The sequence below is a fragment of the Onychostruthus taczanowskii genome, unplaced genomic scaffold (assembly GCF_017590055.1).
Source record: "Onychostruthus taczanowskii isolate IOZ18803 unplaced genomic scaffold, ASM1759005v1 scaffold3, whole genome shotgun sequence".
NCBI classification, from domain to species: Eukaryota; Metazoa; Chordata; class Aves; order Passeriformes; family Passeridae; genus Onychostruthus; species Onychostruthus taczanowskii.
The window spans coordinates 452,837-475,365 of record NW_024500349.1 but is presented as its reverse complement, the minus strand read 5'-3'; the positions used below and the strand labels follow the sequence as shown (position 1 = coordinate 475,365).

At 38.4% G+C, this 22,529-nt stretch overlaps 1 protein-coding gene across 2 annotated transcripts in view; it reads left to right on the top strand.

Moving 5' to 3' along the window:
• The window catches only part of GLCCI1 (glucocorticoid induced 1), a 54,015-nt gene extending 33,808 nt beyond the window's left edge, over nucleotides 1–20,207 (top strand). Inside the window, exons 4-9 of one of the 2 annotated variants that reach the window (XM_041408474.1) lie at nucleotides 1,915–2,028; nucleotides 3,991–4,143; nucleotides 9,969–10,179; nucleotides 15,990–16,110; nucleotides 17,175–19,391; nucleotides 19,503–20,207. In XM_041408474.1, the coding sequence (XP_041264408.1) occupies nucleotides 1,915–2,028; nucleotides 3,991–4,143; nucleotides 9,969–10,179; nucleotides 15,990–16,110; nucleotides 17,175–17,523 (948 nt within the window). In that variant the 3' untranslated portion in view covers nucleotides 17,524–19,391; nucleotides 19,503–20,207. Of the gene's footprint in view, nucleotides 1–1,911; nucleotides 2,029–3,990; nucleotides 4,144–9,968; nucleotides 10,180–15,989; nucleotides 16,111–17,174; nucleotides 19,392–19,502 lie in introns of both variants that reach the window. The other variant, XM_041408473.1, reaches the window with a different exon arrangement.
• Nucleotides 20,208–22,529: the final 2,322 nt, after the last annotated feature.

Genomic DNA, 22,529 nt, shown 5'->3' with positions numbered 1-22,529 from the left:
GTAGATATTTTCTTTTCGTACTGTGCTCTGGAAGAAAGCTCAGAAACTGTATTTCATTTAAATTAAACAAAATAGTGTATTTAACTTTTTGACTTAGGAGGAAGTGCACAAAATCAAGGAGAGGTGGTAGAAATGATAGATTTATATACAGCACTCTCCTTGCTTTCTGATTATTCTTGTAGCCAGCCATCTCTGTCCACAGCTGTCTTCTGAGCTGGGCATCATTTTTCTCCTCTGTTTTTAAAGGGGAAGATGAAGATTATTTCCCAGTTCTCCCCATTCTTCAACATTCTGATGTAAGACACAAATATCTGTAATGTGTGTATATTTACCAGGGTAGTTATATGCATATTTTTTAATCTATGGAGTTAGATTTCCTAACTGCTATTACTCCTACAAGTAGAAGGGGAAATTTCTAGACTAATGGATTTATTTTTTTTAGAGATGAAATACCTCTTCAGACTCCAAAGTTTCTTGCAACAAGGTGCTCGAGTTGCACCTTTGATCAAGAGTTTAGTGTCCCAGTTCTCTAAATGTAGCTAATCTGTGTAAGTAATGTAATTGTATTAGGGCTCTGTTTTTCTGGATATATTCAACACACAGACCCTCTTGAACTGTTTGTCTGTTACTTAGAGATCAAAGTATTCAGCCATTTCTGAGTAGCAGTTCTCTAAATATGGGTAATGAGCTGTGGCAAAACTTCATATGAAGCCTTAAAGATAGATTGTTCTTCTATGAGTGCTACCAGAGACAGCACAAAGAAGAGTTCACAGCCTGCAGCAGAGCTCCATCCAAACCTCTTCACCAAGCACTGTCGTCTCTGACACTGTGAAGAGTGATGTGAAGTGATTCTCTGACATGGAGTTGCTTTGCAAGAGTACCAGTGATATATTTAACTACATGAAAATAACCACAGAGTGCATGTACTTGTGAGTTGTCACTCAGAGGGGTTAGTTTCCAGCTGCTGTATGAATTCCATGTGCATTCATTCTCCTTACTTGCCCTTCAGGTTTTTAAAAATTGTATCTCTAGCTGAGTTAAAAATGAAATGGGGCCATGCATGGCCATATATTTCAGTGTGCTGAGCATGAGGAACAGTGGGATTTGAGCCTAAGGGAACAAATTATCCAGTTTTAAGGAAGTGTCTGTACCTGTTGTGTGAATTTGCACACAGTCTAAACTTCTGAGACAATGTTTATAGAGGTAAGTAGTCTATTTCATGTAGAAGTTTCCCAGGAGGAATAAATAAGTAGTGGAATCCCTATTTGGTTTCTTGTTAAGGAACAGGTCAAATGGATAATGGCTTTAGTTGCATTTGACATTTAAAATGTAACTTTTGATTAGACATCTATGCAGCAGACAGCAGGAAAGATAATTCCATCTGCCTGAAGGAAGCTGTGGTAATATTGCCTGCAGGGAAATGCTCTTAAATGTATTAGTAAGTACTCTGAGATGAGCAGTGCATTTTGAGTGCCAGTTGTATGTGAAGGTTCATTTATGATGAATTGTCATGAAAAAACTTTGTTTTGGTTTAAGATCAAACAAATTAAACTTCAATGGCTTCAGTGTCTCCAGTTTAAACCAGTTACAGATTAGAAGATGCTACAAATTGTCATTCTGACTACTTTTATTTGCATCAGATATTACAGTGCTTGTGTGTAAATGAGGAAATTCAATAAATAAACTAAGCCTGTTGTCATATTCAGGCTGGTGAATAGGGCAGATACTTTGGAGTAAGTATCTGATAAGCAGAAAGAAGCTTTAATGCTCATACTTCAAGGAAAGGCAATCCTATATGCCTGTAAAATCCTCCAAAGAGGATTAAAATGTCCATGATTCACTTCATATGTGAAGATTTGAGCAGTTACCCATTTGATAACTCGTTCTCTTGTCGCCTGAACTTCTCTCCAGCAGATTGCCAAACTGAGGCAGCAGCTGCAGCGCAGTAAGCAGAGCAGTCGTCACAGCAAAGAGAAGGAACGTCACTCACCTCTCCATGGCAACCATATAGCAATCAGTCAGACTCAGGTAAGTGGCCAGATCCTTATATTAACAGCCTCCCACCTTATCAGGGTTGGCTGAATAGCCTGCTGAGCCTTCCCATTTGTCTTGGGTTTATTCTCTTGTGTGTTACATCAAATGCCTAACAGTCTGATACTGCTGTGCCTTCACTGGAGTTCATCTGATGGTCGTCATATAATAATAGAAGGGTTGCACCAGGATAGCAACTGAAATATATTATGGTGCTGTAAAAGTTATGGGCATGGCCAGATAAGGCTGTGTTTCCAGGGATGCATGCATGCCTCCCAAGACTAATTTTTTTTGTGGTAAACTCTCAGAGCTCCTCTGGAAAGTATTTACTTATCAGTTTTGCAACCTAATTCCATCTGGGCTAGTTAAAAAAAAAAAAAAAAAAAAAAAAAAAAAAAAAAAGAAAGGAAATACCAAAACAGGGTGCAGTGGAGGATACCCAAAGCAGTCATGATCTAGTCACTACATCCTGTCAGCAAAATTGAAACCCAATTGCAGTTCTGAAGCTCAGGTGAGGTTCAGCCAATATCTTCATAAATCTTAAGGCACTTGTAGAAAGCATTTAACCATGGTTTATTTGAGAGTGCAGATATTTGAGTTCTGATTAAATTTCACCTATATATATCCTTAGACTCCCTGTTACTAACAGGCCACTCTTTGAACATTTGAAATATTGGTTCTATCATGGTATTTCCTGTGTACCTTTATATCTACCTGGTGTTCTGTAGCAGCTAGTTACATGAGCTGGTTGAGCTGTGAGGGCTTATTCCTTACATTCCTTCTATGGGGATAAAATCTTGTGGTCAAATCCTAATGCAGGAAGGCGGTTAGAATTTGATGCTCTTCCTGAACCTGTTAGCCTTTATAACAAAGGATCCTACTATATTTGACATAGAAATGGGTTTTGCTTTACATCTCAAAGTAAGCTGTTGCAAGTACCTGTGCCATTATAGTCACATAGCAGACAGTCTTTGACATGGATTGAAACCCACCTAGGACATATGCTGTGAAGAAACTTTGTTTAGTACTTGGAGCTCACTTTGTCATTGCTCATGTGACATTTTGGTTTCTCAGGAAGATGTTCTGTGATAAAGCAATTCTACAGGCTCTGTGTTCTGGCAGTCAGAGAATGCTTGCAGGCAAATGACTTGCCCTTGGGAGCTGCACATTGTGCAAGATTCACTTGATGAGAACTTAAAAAATGTTTACATTTTGTCTTAAGCATCCTGTGATTCTTTGAGGAGGAGGAGAACATGTTGATTGACACGTGAGACTGTTCATGGCTGTCAGTGTAGCCAAGGTGAAGGTTTTAAGGTTGACTGTGCATGGCATGTGTGCGCTCTTGGGAATGTTTCCTGTTTGTAACAGAGCTCCACTCGACCATCTTTTCTGAAAATCATATTTGTACTTCCTTGGATGCTTGTTTCTTAAACTCAAGATGATTTCTCTTAAGACCTTTGACATAAAGTTCTGAAAAGGTATCAACTAATGAAATTAAAGGTTCAGAATGAATGCTTTATTTTGCATTCACTAAAACCAACCAAAAGAGAGTAAAAGTGTATTAAGTGAATATTTTGGTTGAGTCATTAAGCTTTAGGAATGTTATGAAATACATTTTGGATCCCAGTTAGCATCAGGGCCCCATGCACTCCCCATACCCCTGCAGTGTAAACCTTTGTACTTTCCAGAGGCACAAACTTACACCTGTCTACTTATTACCAAGTGAAGTCATAGAATGCTTTGATTGTATAATTTTTCTTTGAGTTAAGCAGAGATGATTTTATTGACTTTTGATTTCTACAGGCATTTGTTTTTATTTAAATTCACCAAGTAAAGGTGATCTTCTAGATGGCAAAATTAATACACACCTTCTTACTTAGTAATGTTTTAGTTTTGGTCTCAGACTTCTGCCTTTATTCTGTTTTCCATGTTTAAATCATGTTGCTGTCTGCCTTCTAGGCTTGTATTTCCAGATCTGTCCCTATGCCACTGTCAAGCATTTCAGTGCCAAAATCAGCTGCTTCACGTGTGCCGTGCAATGTAGAGGGAATAAGCCCTGAACTGGAAAAAGTATTCATTAAGGAGAACAGTGGAAAAGAAGAGGTGTCCAAGGTAAACGTATAGTAACATGTTGATGGTTGTTATCTCTTTGTAATCTATAAACACAGGGAAAACTTTCCTCTTGAGGAACCTTCGTTGTGGCTGAAATTACAAATAATTTTCTCCAAAGAACTGTTTGAAAACTTTGTTTCAGTGTTTTAGCATGGTGGGTTTTTGTGTTTTCTTTCTTATTTTTAAAGGGCTTCTGGCCAAACCTACTTTGTTTAGAATGCCCTTTCTGTAGGGAACTTGCAAGTTTTTGTGGGAGATACAGGTGTTAGAACATTCAGACACTTTAGGCTGCACTAATAAGTAATGAGAGATCAGGAGATTGTTATATTTGCTTCATTTTGCACTCTTTTTCTTGCGTAAGATATAAGTTTCCAGTGCTATGCTCTGCTTTTTGGTTTAAATGCTTTTTTTTCCATGAACTGAATGTGGACCATTTTGCTGCCATGAAACCTCTGTGATCTGTCATGGGACATCTCTGTATGGGAAATACAGACAAATGGGGCAGCTTTGCTTTGGAGCATTGGACTTCTCATTGAGGAATTTGATGACACTGAAAATGCAGAATACTTCGTTTACAGCCATTGTTTCCTAAACAACCAGTGAAAATTTTCTACTATGGAATAAAGTACTCAATGTTTTTTTTCTAATCTTCTCCAAGTTATAGGTGCTTTTCTTATGAATGGTCATATAATAGCAATTCAGTATACAAGTCAAGCTATAAAAATTCCATCAGAGGTTTAAGATTCTGAAATCTTATATATTTGCAGTTCTTCATATCAGTAGTAAACTTAAATTTTTTGGGGTAGTCTTGGCTTCTCCAGACCCCTAGTTGTGTAGACAAAGCAGTCTTAAGAATGTAGTAGTAGTTCTATGCTAAGTTTTCTTTCCTAAGGCTGTTTTATCCCTTATCCCGTTAGGAGAGGTGGGTATTGTACCAGGGGGATAAGGAAAAAAAATCTAACATGCCGATTGAATGCCCAGCTCAACAAGCCTTGTTGCAGCATCTCCAAAGAGTAGAAAAGAAGTGTGTATCGTAGTGCCACTGTTGATGTTGCTATGGCTAGGGTTGCAATCTCCTGTAGCTGGAGGATATCTCATTTATGTATGAGGCAAATCATCCTTGTAAATGCTGTCCTTGGATTTTAACAGCTTATTGCTTGGGATGCAGAGCTCTCCTGTGTTACTGAATGTACTGACTGTGATCCAGCAAAACAGTTAAGCACATACTTAAGTGCATTGTTGGCTTTGGGCCAGAGGTGCTCGGAGTTTACGCAACCAAGGCAATAATGAACCCTTCCTCCAAACATTCAGCTGGCAAGAGCTTCAGACACAAAGGAAAGTCATAAATCAGACATTGCCCTTGAAGTCAAGTCCATCTTTGTGGGCAGAGGGTTGTTTCCTGCTATGTAACTGTTAATTTCTGTGAACTCTGGTCTTGTGGGACCTAGAGTGGGACTCCTAGCACTGTCTGTGAGATTACAAGATCGCAGTTTGCTTATGGAAGATCATAACAAGATCATAATTTAGTCAAATCTTACTGCCAGTGAACTTTCTCCTAATATAACAACTTAGCCTGGGGGTCTGGGGGCAGCTGGGTTAAAGGTTAGGAATCACTGGACAAAAGACAAAACATAGGAAACCAAACTAGTGAACCTGTTTGGTTTTTTTTCAGTTTTCTGCCATTCTTTCTCACTGTAACATTTTGTATTTTTAGAAACCATTTTAAAAGCAAAGTCAAAGGTAGTTTGTTGCTTTGGAATATGTCTTCTGTCTTTACTCATGGTGATCTAGTTCTGTTACTTCTCCGAAACATTTTTTTTAAACTTTGTTTTAACATCTTAATGATGGTTAAAATTGTAGTTATAAAAGCAAAAGTAACCTGACCACTCATGTATTGTTCAGTTATTTTAGTATTTCATGAAGATAGTTGAGGATTAGTAATGTCTTTGTGCCATTACCTTTTAAAAATCCAGTGGACTATAAGGTTGAGAGAAATTGCATAGTGGTCAAAACTCTAAAAAAATTTCATTATTTGCAGTTTAGCCATAACTGTGTTTTTTCACATGATTCATCTTGCTTTGCTGAAGGTGTTTCCTTTTTGCTTTCGTAAAATGAATGCATCCTTTTTGAGCCACTTCTTAATCACCTCTTTCACCTCAAACTTATTAATAAACTTCTAATTCATGTTCTAATGCCTTTATTCAAAAGTCTTGGCTTTATTTTCCTTCCTTTATAACTTGCTGATTAACTCTGACAAGGTGTGATGGTGTGTCTCTGTTCTTGCCATAACTTGTAAGATGGAATCAGCTTTCTGTGAGGCTGTTGCAGGCTTTTGTTCTTTGTCCCATTGTGATTCCAGAACACCATCATTGGAGACTGAGGTACAATAAGGTGATGGACTTTTTGTAGGGATTAGGGGATAAGAGGTGTTCCCTCTTCTGGAATACAATAGCGAAAATTATGAAAAGTGCCCTGTAGCAGAACACAGACACATTCATAAGCCTCCTGTTATGAAAAACATTCTATCAGAGCTATCAAGTATACAGAAGTAATTAGAAATAAATAAATTTTGAGGGATTGTCACACACAATGTAGTTAACTGATTACTGTGTTCCTTGTTTGATTTCTGTTGCTTCTGGAAGGAGGTAGCAAGGTGGTTTTATATACCTATCTGGAAACTTAATCCTTTAATAAAATGACTTCTTTTATTTTGCACAGATGCAGAGGATCCTTACTTAACTCTTCATAGCCTTCATCTGAAAACTGTTTTTTTTCCTAAGTGTTCCTTCCCAGGATACATCATGGTTTTTGCACTTGCACCTTATCTATTGCATTGATGGCTTCACTGACACCAGCAGGAAGAAGCACTTTCTTATGTTGGCCTTTGTGTTCCAGTCTAGAGGAAAGTTTTTAGATCAATAGCATTGAATGCTTTTCTCTGAAGAAGTTCCCTCCCAAACAGATGTACAGCTTGTGAGGAGACTCCCATTGGTAATGCTATTACAGACTGGTAGCATTCCTGATTCTTTTAAGTAGAGTGTTATGGAGGTTTTTTCCAGCAGAAAGATTAACATTCACCAATTTGTTTTCAGTAACAATGTATTGAGAAATGCATACTTGTTGTCAAATGCAGCTTTTTCATACCCATGCTGGAAGATGAGAGCAGTATGTAACTGTGTCCAGGAACACACATCCAGTAGGGATGGACAAGTTTCCTGTCAGAATGCATTTGGTATAAGGTTAAAATATGACTGGACATACTTGGAAAAAAAACCCTCATGAAAAAGCGTATAGAATGCAGTAATTTCTATTTGTTTTCCATGCATTGGGCATTATGGGAAGTAATAGCAGCTGTACCAAATTAGTTACCCTCTTTGTTATCTTGTAAGGTTGTGAGAACTTCAGTTTTAGAATAGTTCAGGCATGACTCATAGCAAGTAACTTCAAAAGTGATTTTTTACATTGATCAGGCTTTATACATAAAGCTAAATACTTCTAGTTGATATTTTCATGGAGATTTTTCCACTTGTCAGCAATGAGGGAAAGATAAATACAAGAATACAGTAATCTGAGATATTAACTGGCATTTTTATGCCTAATAGGTGTTAAGGCACTTGTAAAGAATGATAAATATTTAGCTTTTTCTGCTTGTGTATATATTTAGATATGTGTCTAAAAGTATGGATTATTTTTGTACCTCAGGCTTTAGTTCAGGGGAGATTGAAATATGTGATGTGGGATATACTTCCTGACTGCCGGAGACTACATTGTTCCTCCAGGTGTGGAAGAACATCTGTGTTATGCTGAAGTCTTTAATTATGTGATCACGTGCTGGTTTTTTCCTCTCCCTGGAATCCTCATTTTACCTGTTACATAGACTATAGTGTATGCCTTTAATGAGCAGCTGTTTGGTGTTTTTCCCTTTTCCTCCTTAGATTTGTGTCCTCATGCTTAGTGTTACACTTCATTTTGAAGTGAGAAATCTGAATTTTTGCCTGAGATTTTTCTTCTTTATAATAGCAGCATGTCCAAAATTTTGTTTGCTTTACATCACAGTTATGTGAGAAGAAAGATGGTATTATTTACACTCTATGGATGGGGAAGCAAATCCATCAGGGTTCTATAGTGTGGTTGTTCAGGTAACTCAGGATGTTGCATTCCATTTTAGGAGTTCACAATGCATCTCCTATAGTCCCTTTCTGCATCTGTTAATGCAGAGGACTTACAAATCAGACCCATATAAACTGGGCATCCAGAAGAGATCCTGTAAAAGACAGAGGTTTGTTCAGCTGATTCCCTGACACCTCACAGAATTTTTGTGGCAGAGAGAGAAATAAAAATGCTGTTTTGTATGGCAGTTTTTGGGAGGGGTTTTTTGGGGGGCTTTTTTGGTGGTGGGGGTCTTTTTATTTTTTTCTTTCTACAGCTTCAGTCTTGTTTTCTCTCTTCTGCCTGTGTAACAAATGCTACAGAGCTGCAGGTCTGTCTTGAGCATTGAATGAGTCAGGGCCTGTTGGGGGTGATGGGACTGGAACACCAAGTCATGTTGTAACGCATATGCAATGTGAACTGAGCTGTTGGAACAGACCACACAGCTGTGCCCAAACCTTACGGCAACTGTAATGTTCTCTCTATAGTGTGTTTCTTTGCTCTTATTTGAAATATGAAATGGTATTAACTGGAAGACTCATAAGAAGAAAATTATCTTCCTGTTCTGCTATGTCTGCCTCTTTGTGTAATATGTGGTGGTTTTCTGGATAGACTGTTGCTGAAAAAGGGAGAATGTGATACTCAGCCAATAGGTGTCATGTCCTCATTGCTAGCAAAAGTGTTTGGTTGAATTTAAGGCTCTGGAACAAGCTGTTACAGTTTTGGAATATATGTGGAAGAGAGGCAATAAAATAAAAATGTTCACTTGAAGTGAGAAGGAAAAAGACATTAATTTTTTGTGGCTAGAACATTTAAGCTGTTCTTTATGGTTTGGACCCAGTTCTCACTGAAGTGAGAATAAAAATTTTTTAAGTCTTGCAGACATTTTTTTCCCCTTTGCTTCTAAGCAAGACTCTAATTCCCACTTGGTTTCTTACTTTTTAAGCAGCACTGTCTTTATTAAAATACTAATTTCCCATTGGGAAGGACAAATAAATAGAGTATGCCAGTTGACTGCTGTGAACACGTTGCAGAATGGATGCAGCATCACTCTGGCCAGTGCCAGCTAGGCTGATACAGGCAGGTAGAGCTTACTAGCTTTGGCTCAAGACAAAGCTTGTGAGTCTTGTTACAAGCCTGCGTGTGTGCATCATCTGTAGAAGGATGGAATGTAGGAGTGTGCTGGAGAATTGCAACTTACTAGCAAAACTTGGATGGTTTTGTTTTATAATTGTAATTCAGTTGGTTGTTATGGCAATAGTAAGGCATTGTATTTGACATTTTCTACTTTCCCTTTTATCCAAATGTGATCTCTGTCGGGGTACTTGTTTTTGTATTATAATAGCAGTGACCTTTATTGAAAATTGTAGTACTACATATAATTAGTGAGGGAGGTTTGCTTTTTAACTACTGTAAAAACCATAAAAACATAACACTGGCATGTGCTGAATTGTGGATGTTAACTTTACATAGGAACGTGTGCACGTTGCCCCAGTACTCGGTGTAATTAATGTATGTTGTACCATTGTACACGGCATTATTTTCTTGTGTGAGATCTCCCTGTTTTTTCTCAATTGCCATGTTTGTTCTTCTTAAGGCCTTCGCTTAGGGGTACTACAGGCTGCCATTGCTTGTGAGTTTGATCATTTCTCTGCATTTGCTTGTTTGTCTTGCAGCCTTTGGATATCCCTGACGGTCGGAGGGCGCCGTTGCCTGCTCACTATCGTAGCAGCAGTACCCGCAGCATTGACACGCAGACCCCGTCTGTCCAGGAGCGCAGCAGTAGCTGCAGCAGTCACTCACCGTGTGTCTCTCCCTTTTGCCCTCCTGAATCTCAGGATGGGAGTCCCTGTTCAACAGAAGATTTGCTCTATGACCGTGATAAAGGTGAGAGTAGAATGGCCTGCCTTTACCTATGGGAGGCATGTGATGTCATGCTTTTACAACTACCTTCATTTTACTCATTACATCAGTTTTTGTTTTTGTTTGATGGTTGTGGAGGGATTGAGGATTTATCTGAAAGTTGGTTTTGTTTGTTTACATATCTTTTTCCCTCTTGTTTGTGAAACTTCACAAACATCTTCCATAAATACGTCAGAGGAGCACAGCAAACAGTTACCTATTTATGAAGATTCTAATGTGAAGAATTCAGACTGTAACATGTTTACATTTAAGAAAGCTTTCAGGAAGGTTTGTGGTAGACTGTGTATTTATCATAGGTGATTTGCTTGCTGTTGAAAATGGTGATGAAGTTTTGGACTGCTTTTAAAAGAACTCTGCTTCTGAACTCTTATATTCTACTAGAAGCTGTTTGGTGAGGAGCTCAGATACCTGTTTGAACAATCTGGTGGAGGGTAATTCTCCGTGTGTGCTGCATAACAGCTAAAAAATTCTGAATAATTTATGCATTTATCAATATTCTGCATTTTTTTCCGAAGTCTGTAAAATGTTGTTTGGTTTTATAGTGGGAGTACAACTGGAGTTTCAGTAACTGAGTTACTGACAGACTACAGACTATGAGGCTGTAGGCACCAGTGACTGTGGCTTTTTTGACAACTGTTTACTAATAAAATTACCCTTGTGCTTCTGGTCAGCTAGCTGAAACATGGACTCAGTATGGAGGATGTAGGATTTGGGTAAATCATGTAAGCTAAGAGGAGTAAGTTTCACAGAGGAAATGAAAACTTCTAAGATTTAGCATATATTTATTTACCAATGAGCTAAAGATGGCAGAGTTTTGAAGTGTAAATAAGATTAAACATTTTTTTGTAAATACTGTCTGTTTATTTAGAGTTAAAGTAATTTGGGAATAGGATTGGGGAAGTCAACAAGAGAAACACTAGCTTTTCTTGATTTCTGAAAAGTATTTTTTTCCACATCTTGGATTTAAAAGGAAATAGTGGAAAACAAATCCATCTGCCCAAATCCTGAACTGGGGATCGATGTGTGCAAGTGTGCAAGTTAACCACATTAAAGTAAAAGTCTTAGCTCAACATGAGAGTTGGCTATGCTCCAAAAATAGCAGTGTTATTAGCTTGCCCCCACCATACTCCTCTTTCTTATACTATGCATGTGATTATTAATATGTTGTCGAGACTGAATCACTATAGAAACATCTGCTAAAGTATTAGCACACAAAAAACCATCTTGACAGGTAAATTGGTTCATATATGTCCTGATAACAAATAGAAGTTAAAAAGCAAGGAAATGAATAATTTCTTCTGCAGTCAGTACTCTGTTATCACAGTAATGGGAATTTTCAGTGGTACATTTATTGGCAGTAGCGAGTGAAGACAGTTTGAAATAGTGCATCTAGCCTTTTTAATGCTTTTCAAGGCTTTTTATCTCTTGCCTTGGATTTTTTGAACAGCTGACTGGAGTGAAATTTATGAGTAGATACTTATTTGTGGATTTTGGTTTTAAGACTGGCTTTAATGCTAGGCTTGCATCAAAAGTCTTCTCCAGGAGAAGTGTGTAGGTGATGATAATAAACAGCCAGGTTTTCAAGTCATCATAATGGCATTTTAAACTTGGTTTAAGTAAGATACATAATACTGTGCATATGAAAGATAAAACCTTGAACTTCTCATCACAACTTAATTTTTTAAGGGCAGGGTGAAAACTAGGAAAACATGTAGCAGTTTTCCAAAAGAAAGTAATTTTTTCAGAGGTTTTAATAGTATAGTATAGTCAGAAAGGTGCTTTTTGCTCTCACATCATCCAAATACTACAGGCTGGTTGTTCTGAATTAGAATGTTGCTTCAAAATCATTAAATAGTAGAGAAATGAGCGATATGGCTGGAAATTACAACAGAATAGCAAGTTTGAGAGACAGTTTATTACATTTGTTGTGGCTGTTAATTGCTCTGTACAATAAAAACTTAGGAAGGTTTTCACACCTGCATTTTAAAAGCTTTTGTGAGCTAGAATAAAACCATCAGGGTTTTTTGTGAGGCCTGTTAAGTTTGGAAATACACATTGTGTAACTAAATGTAGATTTTGGCGACGTTTTCTTGTTACTTTTTTAAAGGTTTAGTTTTCCTCTTGATGAAAATAACTTGTCTTTGCCATTAAAAAGTGGAGTTATTGGTGTTACTAATGATTGTGGGGTGTGTTACTGAATAAAAAAGGAAGGTTAGTTTGACTAAGAGACTTAGTGAGAGGAGCCAATGCTCTGCACAGACACAGCACTGCTTTACTGCTTTACATTCCTGAAGCATCTTTTACTTTTTGTGCAAAGCTGTGCTTTGGCCCGAGGCCCTCCCAGCTGCCCTTTGGGCTCTATCAACTGTTGGGTTTACCTTTCTGAAAGAAGCTGTTAAATAATAGAATTTTTACAAAGCAAGTGAAAGCTGATTTTCAGAAGAGGCCCACGGTATTACTCTGAACAGAGCAGTGATACTTCACAGTATTGATTAGAGCAGACAAGGAAGGGTTGGGAAAGAATGTGTTTTCATGGCACCTGGCTTTATGATTTCGTATTAAAACTACTGGTTTCACTAGTTCTGTTTTGTGATACTCTGGTGTATAAAACTAATTCAGAGTCCTACATAGCATCCTCAGCACCTGTGACAGAGGTGAAATTCAAAGGCATCTGAAGGTATAAGCAGATGCAATCTGGAAGGATTTCTTTCTACAAATACAGATTGTATACCCTGTTTTTCAGGGGTTTTGGTTTAGGTAGCATTTAGTAGTCCCACTGTTGCTAGCAGGCTCTTCCAAGTAACATGTTTGTGAAGATGCTTGTTAAATTCTGGGTATCTGATTCATAGTTCTTTAAAGGAAAGTAGCTAGTGGAGTCTTTGGATGGTCTTATTAGTTATTTTTGAACCTATCAAAAGTAATGCCAAGGCTTACTGGCAGATTTTCTTGGTAAAGTATAGTCACTCAAAAAACTGTTCTACAGATTGTTTTTTAGTTACCCTCTTTTGTTCTAATATGTGCAAGATACGATATCCTGTATTAAGGTTAAAATAGTATTGTTAGTGTTTTCATTACAGTCTTAAAATGTTTTCTTGATAACAGAATATATGTGTTTTAAATATGCATCCAGAAATTCCATGTGATAAGGCCATGTATTGTCTGCTGTGCGTTTGTGGCAGCGGAACTCCCTTTAAAGATTCCAGGATCAGTCACTGTCAGTGGGATGGACTGGAGCGGGATGGGATGGACTGGAGCGGGATGGGATGGAATGAAGCGGGATGGGATGGGATGGAATGGAGCGGAATGGAGCAGGATGGGATGGGATGGAGCGGAATGGAGCAGGATGGGATGGGATGGAGCGGAATGGAATGGGATGGGATGGAATGGGACGGGATGGAATGGAGCGGGATGGGATGGAATGGAGCGGAATGGGGCAGAATGGAATGGAGCAGGATGGGATGGGATGGAGCGGGATGGGATGGAGTGGAGCAGGATGGGACACGCCGGCAGGGCGCCCCCTGCTGGAGGGAGCTGAGGGCTCGGCCTGGTGGCCTCGGAGGGCAGCGAACGCACACTGAAACCCTGGGACAGCACACATGGATCTGCTGTGCCGTCAGGGATTAATGACAGGACAGTTCAGCGCTGCAGAGCTCACAGGATGCACAAGTGGGGACTGGCTTAAGCTGTGAATTCCACCTCTTGCCGTTTCACTCATGGCCTGTGTTCCCAGTCCCTTCTGCTCTCCCGCAAGGCCCGGCTTGTACGTGTGGGTCTCCTCACAACCGCACGCGTTCTCAAAATAGCGCGTGCCATGCATTTGGGCAAAATGAAAATCGAACAACTTTGTAAGCTTTAAAAGCAGGGAGGGTAAAGAGAAATACGTGTTTAGCAGCTGTCTCACGTAGAAAGTTTCAGCCAGGCAGGGCTAACTAAACCAAAAACTTGACTGAAAGCTGAACTGGCTAGTAGACAAGACTCTTAAATCTTCCAAGAACTGACTTAACTTTGAATTTTGTTTGATTCTTCCCTTGGATGTACTGCCATGGTTTTCCACTCTTCAGTGGAATGAACAGTAGTACATTTTATGTCTCTAATTTTTTAAATAGAAACTTGGATGTTCAATTTTAAATATTAGCAGGAGGAAACAAACTGTCTGGGTTCTGTTAATGATTTCTGTGTTTGGAATGAGTGGTGTAGGCCAACAGTGGAAGGATGCCAACAGGACCATCATACTCCCAGCTTGGCAAATATCTGTATCGTCTCTAAGCATTTTCTGCCTTCGTAGTTAACACCAGAAATTCTGTAAATAGAAGTTCTGTATTCATTCTACAGCAGGAAAGAGCTGAATAATCAATAGGCTACTGAGGTTCACTGCAACATTATTTTTGTCTCATATCTTTCGTAACATCTTCAAAGGAAAGTGTGACATTTGAATTGATTTGTTTCTTCTTGTAAGAGGAAGCAGAAATGTTTCAAAACATCTAATGATTAGCCTTAGTATTTGAGTCATGGTGATATAATAGTTTGTGTAGTTACTCTTTGCAAGCTGTTAAAGACAAATCTGTCCACTTTGGTGAAGTTAAATCATAGTGCTTGAAGCTTGGATAGCTGAAAGGGCAACACACACGCACAACAGGAAAGTAAACAAAGGTTAAAACTTGAGTTAAAAATAATGTGCTCCACATTAGTGGAAAGACTTCAAAAGAGCTAAAGCAAGAGCAGCTCTTTCTCCCCAGTTAAGGTGTATTTGTAAGTTGGTGGGTCCTTGTTAATTTTGCTATTTCATTTTTTAATTGTAATCCTAAGCAGGGAATAGGGGAGCAATAATACTACCTTGGGAGTGATGTTGCACTTTGAAAAGGCAGAAGCCAGTGCAGAAAGCTAATTTTTTGTGGAAAATTCTGTGGATAACTATTTCTGTACCTACTGTATTTCCTTAATGCATTTACTGTCATGTTGTCAGTGTGACAGTTTTTAAAGTGAGCCATTTCATAGTCTTAATACTTCAGCCTTCGTGTTTCTGTCATTATCAGACTTGAGCCTTCTCTCATACTTTCTGAGAAGTACCTTTTGTCCTAGATCTTCACACCTTTAATTCTAAGTGTGTCTTGCTAAAATAGACAGGTGGAGTTATGAAGACTACCTGTATGATATAGCCAGTAGTGAGAATTAAATTGTAGAAGTTTTATTCTGGATACTAAAGCAACTTCACAAGCAAGTGAAGCAAGTAAGATAAGACACTGTAATGATGAGGTAGCAGTACCTGTGTTACTAATGGGTTTTGTTTCATTCCAACTTCTGAGCTTTCATGAGACTAATGAGATCAATATTCCAGTGAAGACTTAGGTTTTAAAATAAGATACTAGTTGTATACGCTGTTTATACAGTGAGAAAGTGTTTTATCATTACCACTCATAATTCTTCTGCATGTATTATGCATATTGCCTTGTTCATTTATGGTTTTTGAACTATGTAATAAAGAATGTATTTGTTTCCAGGATCACAGCTCTGCTTTGTTCCAACTGCAGTGTTCTGGATAAAAATATCCTCCTGTTACGTGTTGTTATACAATAGATTGCTGCTGCACCGAAGCTGTTACTCAGAAGAAATGTGCTATACAAGGGTGTTAGAAGTAGCCTGCAATAAAGGAAGTGTTGTGGTAGCAGCAAACCAGCGCAGTGGCTAAATTGTGAAAAAAGGCATCTTGTTTGGAAATCGAATTTAATTAAAAAGCACTCTCAATCTCTAGTAATATAACTGCTTTAAATTTTCAGACAGTGGGAGTAGCTCACCGTTGCCCAAGTATGCCTCATCTCCCAAACCAAACAACAGCTACATGTTCAAACGAGAGCCCCCAGAGGGATGTGAGCGAGTGAAGGTCTTTGAGGAAATGTCGTAAGTAATGCCTTTTATATCAGCTGGTATCTGCAAAGCAGTAAACCTGTTTACTGAGCCTATTCAACTGCAGATGAATAAACTATTCCAGCTGATGGGTTTTTCAGGAGCAAACTATTCTTATAGTTTGTGCAAGAGAGAAGTTCAAGTGTTTACATTGGTGTGAAGAGAAAATGGAGTCTTTTACCTCTTTTTGTGCGTTTACAAAAGGCAACAAAAATCCAAGCAGGAAAGATAAGGTACATTAATTTCCTAAGCACTTATATAAATCTCTTTCCATGTATTTTTTTAACATTTTAAGTTTTCGTGGCTTAAGCAAAAACTCCCCTTTTCATAATTATCCGTTTCAAGCATAGGTTGCATTTTGATGTGTATAAAACATAGAAAATGGAATGAAACGTATGAAAAGTGTTTGTAGATGGTAGTATGCTTACAGCATAGACTTTGCTCAATATTTTTGCTGAGCAAGAAATTGGAAATTAAAATCTTGGACATCATGTCTTTTTTCCCTAGACCCAGCAGTATTTGAGCACAGCACATGCTGTTGAGGTTGCATGCTAAGCTCCTGTGGATGAAAGAATTAAGGAGGGGATGTTTCTTGCTCTAGCAACATTCGTTGCCTTCTGGGTGGTAAAGGGAGCAATGCTGGATTGTGGAAAAAGCCTCCAGACAAATTATGGAATATGGGAAATTAGAGGTCTGTTTTGTGGAGGTCTTCAAAGGAATTTAAAATGACTAAATGTGTTGTTGCTGCATCGCTTATCAAAGAAGAATTTGTGCCATTCTAAATTAATCGTGGCATTTTTTCATGTGCATATGTACTGCAGATTTTTCGTGCTGGAAGTTGCATGTTTGTCCAGTAATTACCAGGTCATTTTTTGTGATGGTACTATTTTTAATGCTGTGGATCAGTTAGCTGACTACCAATATGGAAGATGTTTGCCCCTCTGTCCAATTAATCCCATTCCTTGTCATTCACATTTTAGCAATGTATAGAATCACAAAGTTCATGATGTGGAGAACATCTCAGCTGGCCAGATATATAATCTTTTTTCTCGTTGTAGGTCTCGTCAGCCTGTCTCAGCCCCTCTCTTTTCATGTCCTGACAAAAACAAGGTTAATTTCATCCCAACCGGATCAGCTTTCTGTCCTGTAAAACTTCTGGGCCCCCTCCTTCCCGCTTCAGACCTGACGCTGAAGAACTCTCCTAACTCTAGTCAAAGCACAGGTTTGAGCACCCTGACTGTTGAGCAGCTTTCGTCTCGGGTCTCTTTCTCATCTCTGTCAGATGACACCAGCACAATGGACTCCCCAGAGACCCCGGTACAGCAGCCGTCCCAGCAGCAGCAGCCGCTTCTGCAGGAGATTCAGACTGAAGAGCATTCCTCTCCTCAGAGCTACGTGTTCATCTAGAGCAAGGTGGAGCAGGCCTCTGCCCCAGACAAGGAGTGAGAAGACTCTAGTCCAGAAACATCTGCATGAGGTGGCAACCTTTCAGAACACCATGGAATACTTAGCAGCATTCAAAAAATATCTCAACACTGTTCTTGGCAGGGACAGAATCCATATTCGGCATTTTTTTGTGAGAAAGCAGTAATGCCTGCAGAATCCATATTACATTAAACGTCTTAAGTGGAGACTATGCATTTCATAGTACGTTTGACCAGATTAGTACTGTGTTCTGTGTTCTGTTTCAAATTCTACAGTATAAATAAGCTCTCTCTATATATAAAAAAAATGTTGCCTGTCTGAATAGAAAATGTCTTGCTGTGTTGTGTCCTATGGAAAATACTGTACTTCAGGATTATGTTTACAATTGATCCAGGTGTTTATGTTTCTAACTTCTGTAATACACACAATGCAAAAAAAAAAAAAAAAATGGCCACAGCAGTTGCACAGTGCCCACCCTATGGCCTAGCTTCAGGTACTTCTCTTGAAGTGTAAACTCAGGTAACTTGGAATGTATATCATATTGGAATAAAAATATTTTACAGCTACAAAGCTAAAGAGGGAACATCACTCTTTTGCCTTTCCTTGTTTTATGCATTATATTTCCTCATTACATTCCACTTTCTTGGAATAAGTGCATTCAGATCCAGGTGAATGATGAGCCTGGACGTGGGTGAACATGAGGAGAACCAGCAAATCTGTGATGTATATCACTTTGTCATGTGCTTACAAGTAAAACAACTGTTGCATTTACTGTCATTTCAATAGGTGTAAAATTGTGGCATTTAAAGGTTTCAGGTGTTGCTCAGTTAATGACTGTTAAACTGTTGCAAATAAAGTGTTCAGTACTAGGCTGTACATGAGAAACATTCCACATTGTGTGTGAGAGGATTTTGAAAGACAAGAATGTTTTTGTTAAAGGACAGAAATTCTTATAGGTTTCGCAGGGGGGTGGGGGGGTGATTGGGGATTTCCTCTCATGGTTTTTGTTGGCAGTTAAGGATGTGAAATGCTACTGTTACCGTCTAAAAGTCAAATTAATGTTTAGTTTCTCTTTTGGAAATGTTCATTCATTTGCTGGTTGGAAATAGGTTTTCACATTTTGTTGAGCAGTGTTAGATGAGCAGCATTTTATTTATGTAGTAATTGTGTTTGGATGAAAGTCCAGAAGTAGCAAGTGGGTGTTCTGAGAGGGGTGGGGAAAACAATAGTTTTAAGTTCATGTTACTTAAAGCTTCTCCCATAACTTTCAGTTACTTAAGCTGTGTGTGTAAAAGTGTGTTTTCCCCCCTCCTTAAGTGTAAATAAAAGAAAAATCCATGTAAAATAATCCTGGTTTTGCAGGCTGGACACTGTCTCAAAATAGTACATGGCGAGATTGGGTTTGTGGCACTCTTCTGTTGTACTGGAAAAAGAGGAGCATTGCTTTCAGAGATAATTTCCTGTGATACAAAGAGGACCCCAAAGGCAAAATAAACTTGATGTTCTTGCTCCATTGCTTTCAGCTCAGTGGAACTGCGTGTATGCTGTCTGCTCCTAAGAGAATAAGGTTCACCATTTCCAGGAATTGAAGAGATTAGTAGCCTGCAGCTACTAGGAGCATTTAAACATGCTCTTTTATGTTTTTTTCTGCTTTTGAAGATGAGATTGGAGGGGGATGAGAGTGAGCCACCAGTAACTACTCACTAGATATGTGCTTTTTTTGGAGATAAAGCATTGCTTCCTTTTTATTACTGAGTTTTTGTTAATGCTGTTTTACAAGGTGGAATTCACAGCCTATAAAACATCCACTGTTTTTTGACTCCCCTTGCAGAAAATGTAGAAGGAGAGAGGTCTGTCTTATTACTGAGTTTTTGTTAATGCTGTTTTACAAGGTGGAATTCACAGCCTATAAAACATCCACTGTTTTTGACTCCCCTTGCAGAAAAAGTAGGAGGAGAGAGGTCTGTCACTAACCATTTTCATGTGAAAAAGCTTATTGAAACACAGCAGCCATCTTTAACCCTACTAATCTCAGGCCTAGGTGAAAACACTATATATTTTATAGACTGAAGATAAAGGGGAGAAAATACTGATGATGTAAGTATCGATTCCTTTTAATATTTTTCTTTCTAGACTAACATTGCAGTATGATGACCTTTTTATGCTCTGGCTATGTCCAGATAAGAAATTGTAGTCTCAGTTATTGGTGTTAGGTTACCAGGGGATATGATGAGTGGTTTTTAGATCAGTGCTGAACTCTGTACAATATTTGCAATGCCATTACATGTTCTTTATATTTTTTCCATGAGAAACTAAATATTAATTAAAATGCATATTTGTTCTTAGCAGAATTGGAGGTTTTGAACCAAATGTGTTAAAGTTAATGCTTTGCCATGTAAATTTCCCAGCAGTTGTTTATCTTAATTGTATTCTACATCCAGCTGTAGAAATTTGTCAAATATTGTTTAAAGTTTTGTACATAGTTGTACTGTTATTTCTAGCCACTGTGCTGAACAGTATTCAAGTTATCACACAATATTGCTTTACACAAGGAAATGTGTGGCTTTTGTTTTGTATTTTTTTTTTCGGTATAGAAGTTCCTGTGTCTTATTTAAATAAAAATTATAGTTAAAAAAAAAAGTGGTGGGGACAATACACAAAAACAGTGGTTCATTTATTTGTTTTGGAAACTGTGCATGAAACACTATAGAAGGAGATTAAATTTTAATATTAGGAGATTAATACACAAAAACAGTGGTTCATTTATTTGTTTTGGAAACTGTGCATGGAACACTATAGAAAGAGATTAAATTTTAATATTGTTCCAAATTTACATCTAGAATAATGACAGCCATTTATGACTGTGTGCTATGTCTTCTAGAACAAGATAATCTTTTATCTATTGATTTTTGCATAACACTGTACTCAGGAGCGGGGAAAACCCCTTAAAATAGCTGAATGTTTAAATATGCATTAAATAGCATATTCTGTTTCAACATAGCATAGGGAAAAAAAATCAGTTGAGAGCTATTTGAAACTGTGTATCTGCTGCTGTGTTTGTGGTATGGCTAATTTCAAGTTATCTGTTGAAAATTATGAAAGCCATTAGATGTTTCACTATGTGAAACTAAACTAAACTCCTAAAGGATGTGGTATAAATCTACTGACAGTCTTGGTTTCATGTTGTTTTGTATGACTCAAATGATTGTCATTTGACTTGCAGAATAATTCTTTCCAGATGGGGGTGTGGGGGGAAGGAGGAAGAAAGAAGGATAATATTTAAATACATGTAAATCCTCCAAAGTCAGTGTTTACTGAAAAGTACTATGGCAATAACCATCAAGAATGGATTAATGCTTATTGTCATCAGTCAGTGGAAATTTTAAGTTTTCAGCATCTTAAAGATTACAAGGTTTCTATGTGACTGTGTTAAAAACATTAACTGGAACTTAACTAAAAGTCTAGGGCCAGAAATTGGACTTCAGTAACCTTTGTGGGTCCTTCCAACATAGGATATTCTGTGGTTCTGTGATCACACCCACCTACAAGAGTGCTTGGTGTCCTTCAGTCAGAAATGGCTTCATTTCAGCCATTTCATCATCACCTTGAAGGGGTTCCTAGGAGTAGCTTTGTGGCTGTCCTGTCCCCTAAATGGACCTGGCTGCAGCAGTTTCAGGCTGTCTTTGAGTGGGAGGTGTTTTCTCAGGAAACACTTTGACAAAAGCCTGTAGCTTGCCCTGCAGAGTTGTGATGCAGTTTGTGTCACAGGGAGCTTTTAAGCATCCCCATGAACCTAGGCCTTGCCTGGTTAGTCACATTTTGGATTTTTTTCCATACGAGCCACACTTTGTATGCTGCGTGCAGCTCACTGACTCTTGTCTTCCCCAAAGCCAAAACAAGGAGTCTGAAAAGCACTGAGAATAGAGAACTAATGAAATAATTTTGCCTTGAGTCCCTGTTTTGTGAATAAAAGATCTTAGCTTGAACGTATATTTTTCTAGTAATTTGTGGCTCTGAAAGTGAATGCTTCAGAGACTGGAGGTCTGTGTAAGGAGAGCCCTTGGCTCTGTGTGCTGGGGTAGGGGACAGCAGGTAGTGAGTGACCTGCTCCTTTTAGGAAACAGGGTGCTGACTGGGAAGTGATTTCTGGCTTCCTGACAAATCAGCTCTTGGGAAGGCCCAAGGATAGAGTCTCAGAATCTTCACAGTATGTAAGTGTAAGGAGTAACAAGAACAAGAGAAATTGTGATGTCAGCCAACATTTCTAATTTATTCAGTTGTAGGCAAACACCATTGAGGCTTAGCAAAACCAACTCCTCCTACCCTGGCCTTCCTCCAGGGCAGTGGATTGGGACTTTCAGACATGGCTTGAGGTACAAGCCAAGCAGTTTGGAGATGACAGATAACTAGTAGAAGTTTACATCAATTACTGTTGTAAACCAGCCTGCCTTGCTGTGCAAAATACAGCCATGAAAGGACAGATTTGAGGCAACTCAGCTGGGAGGAAATAGCCAAAGTTCCTGCTGAGTATGTCCAGAACCTAAATGCAAGGAAAAAGTGAATTAAAGCTGGGAGAGTATATGCATTACACGTACAGTGTTCCATACTTGGTACTTGGCTGAAGGAAGTTGTTTGATGAAAGATTGACAGTTAAAATATGTGTATCTTGTTTCTCTTTGCATTAGTGTAAACAGCCCTGGAAAACTCTAGTTTGGGAGAGACTGTAAAGGCTCAGGGAAGAGCTGTATGGATAAAGTACTGGAAAAACCAGAAGGTGGCTGTGTAGGAGCTCAACATGATTAACTTGATGGTTGAAAAGTGACTTAATTTCAGTTAGTAAATACCTACACATAGGAAATACATACTAATGAGTTTAGCAGATGTGGAATATTAAGAAAATGAAGGTAGATGAATTCATACTAAAAATGTGTATTTGTTTAGCACTAAGTATAATGAATTACTGGGCCAACATGAAAGGAAAGATTTTT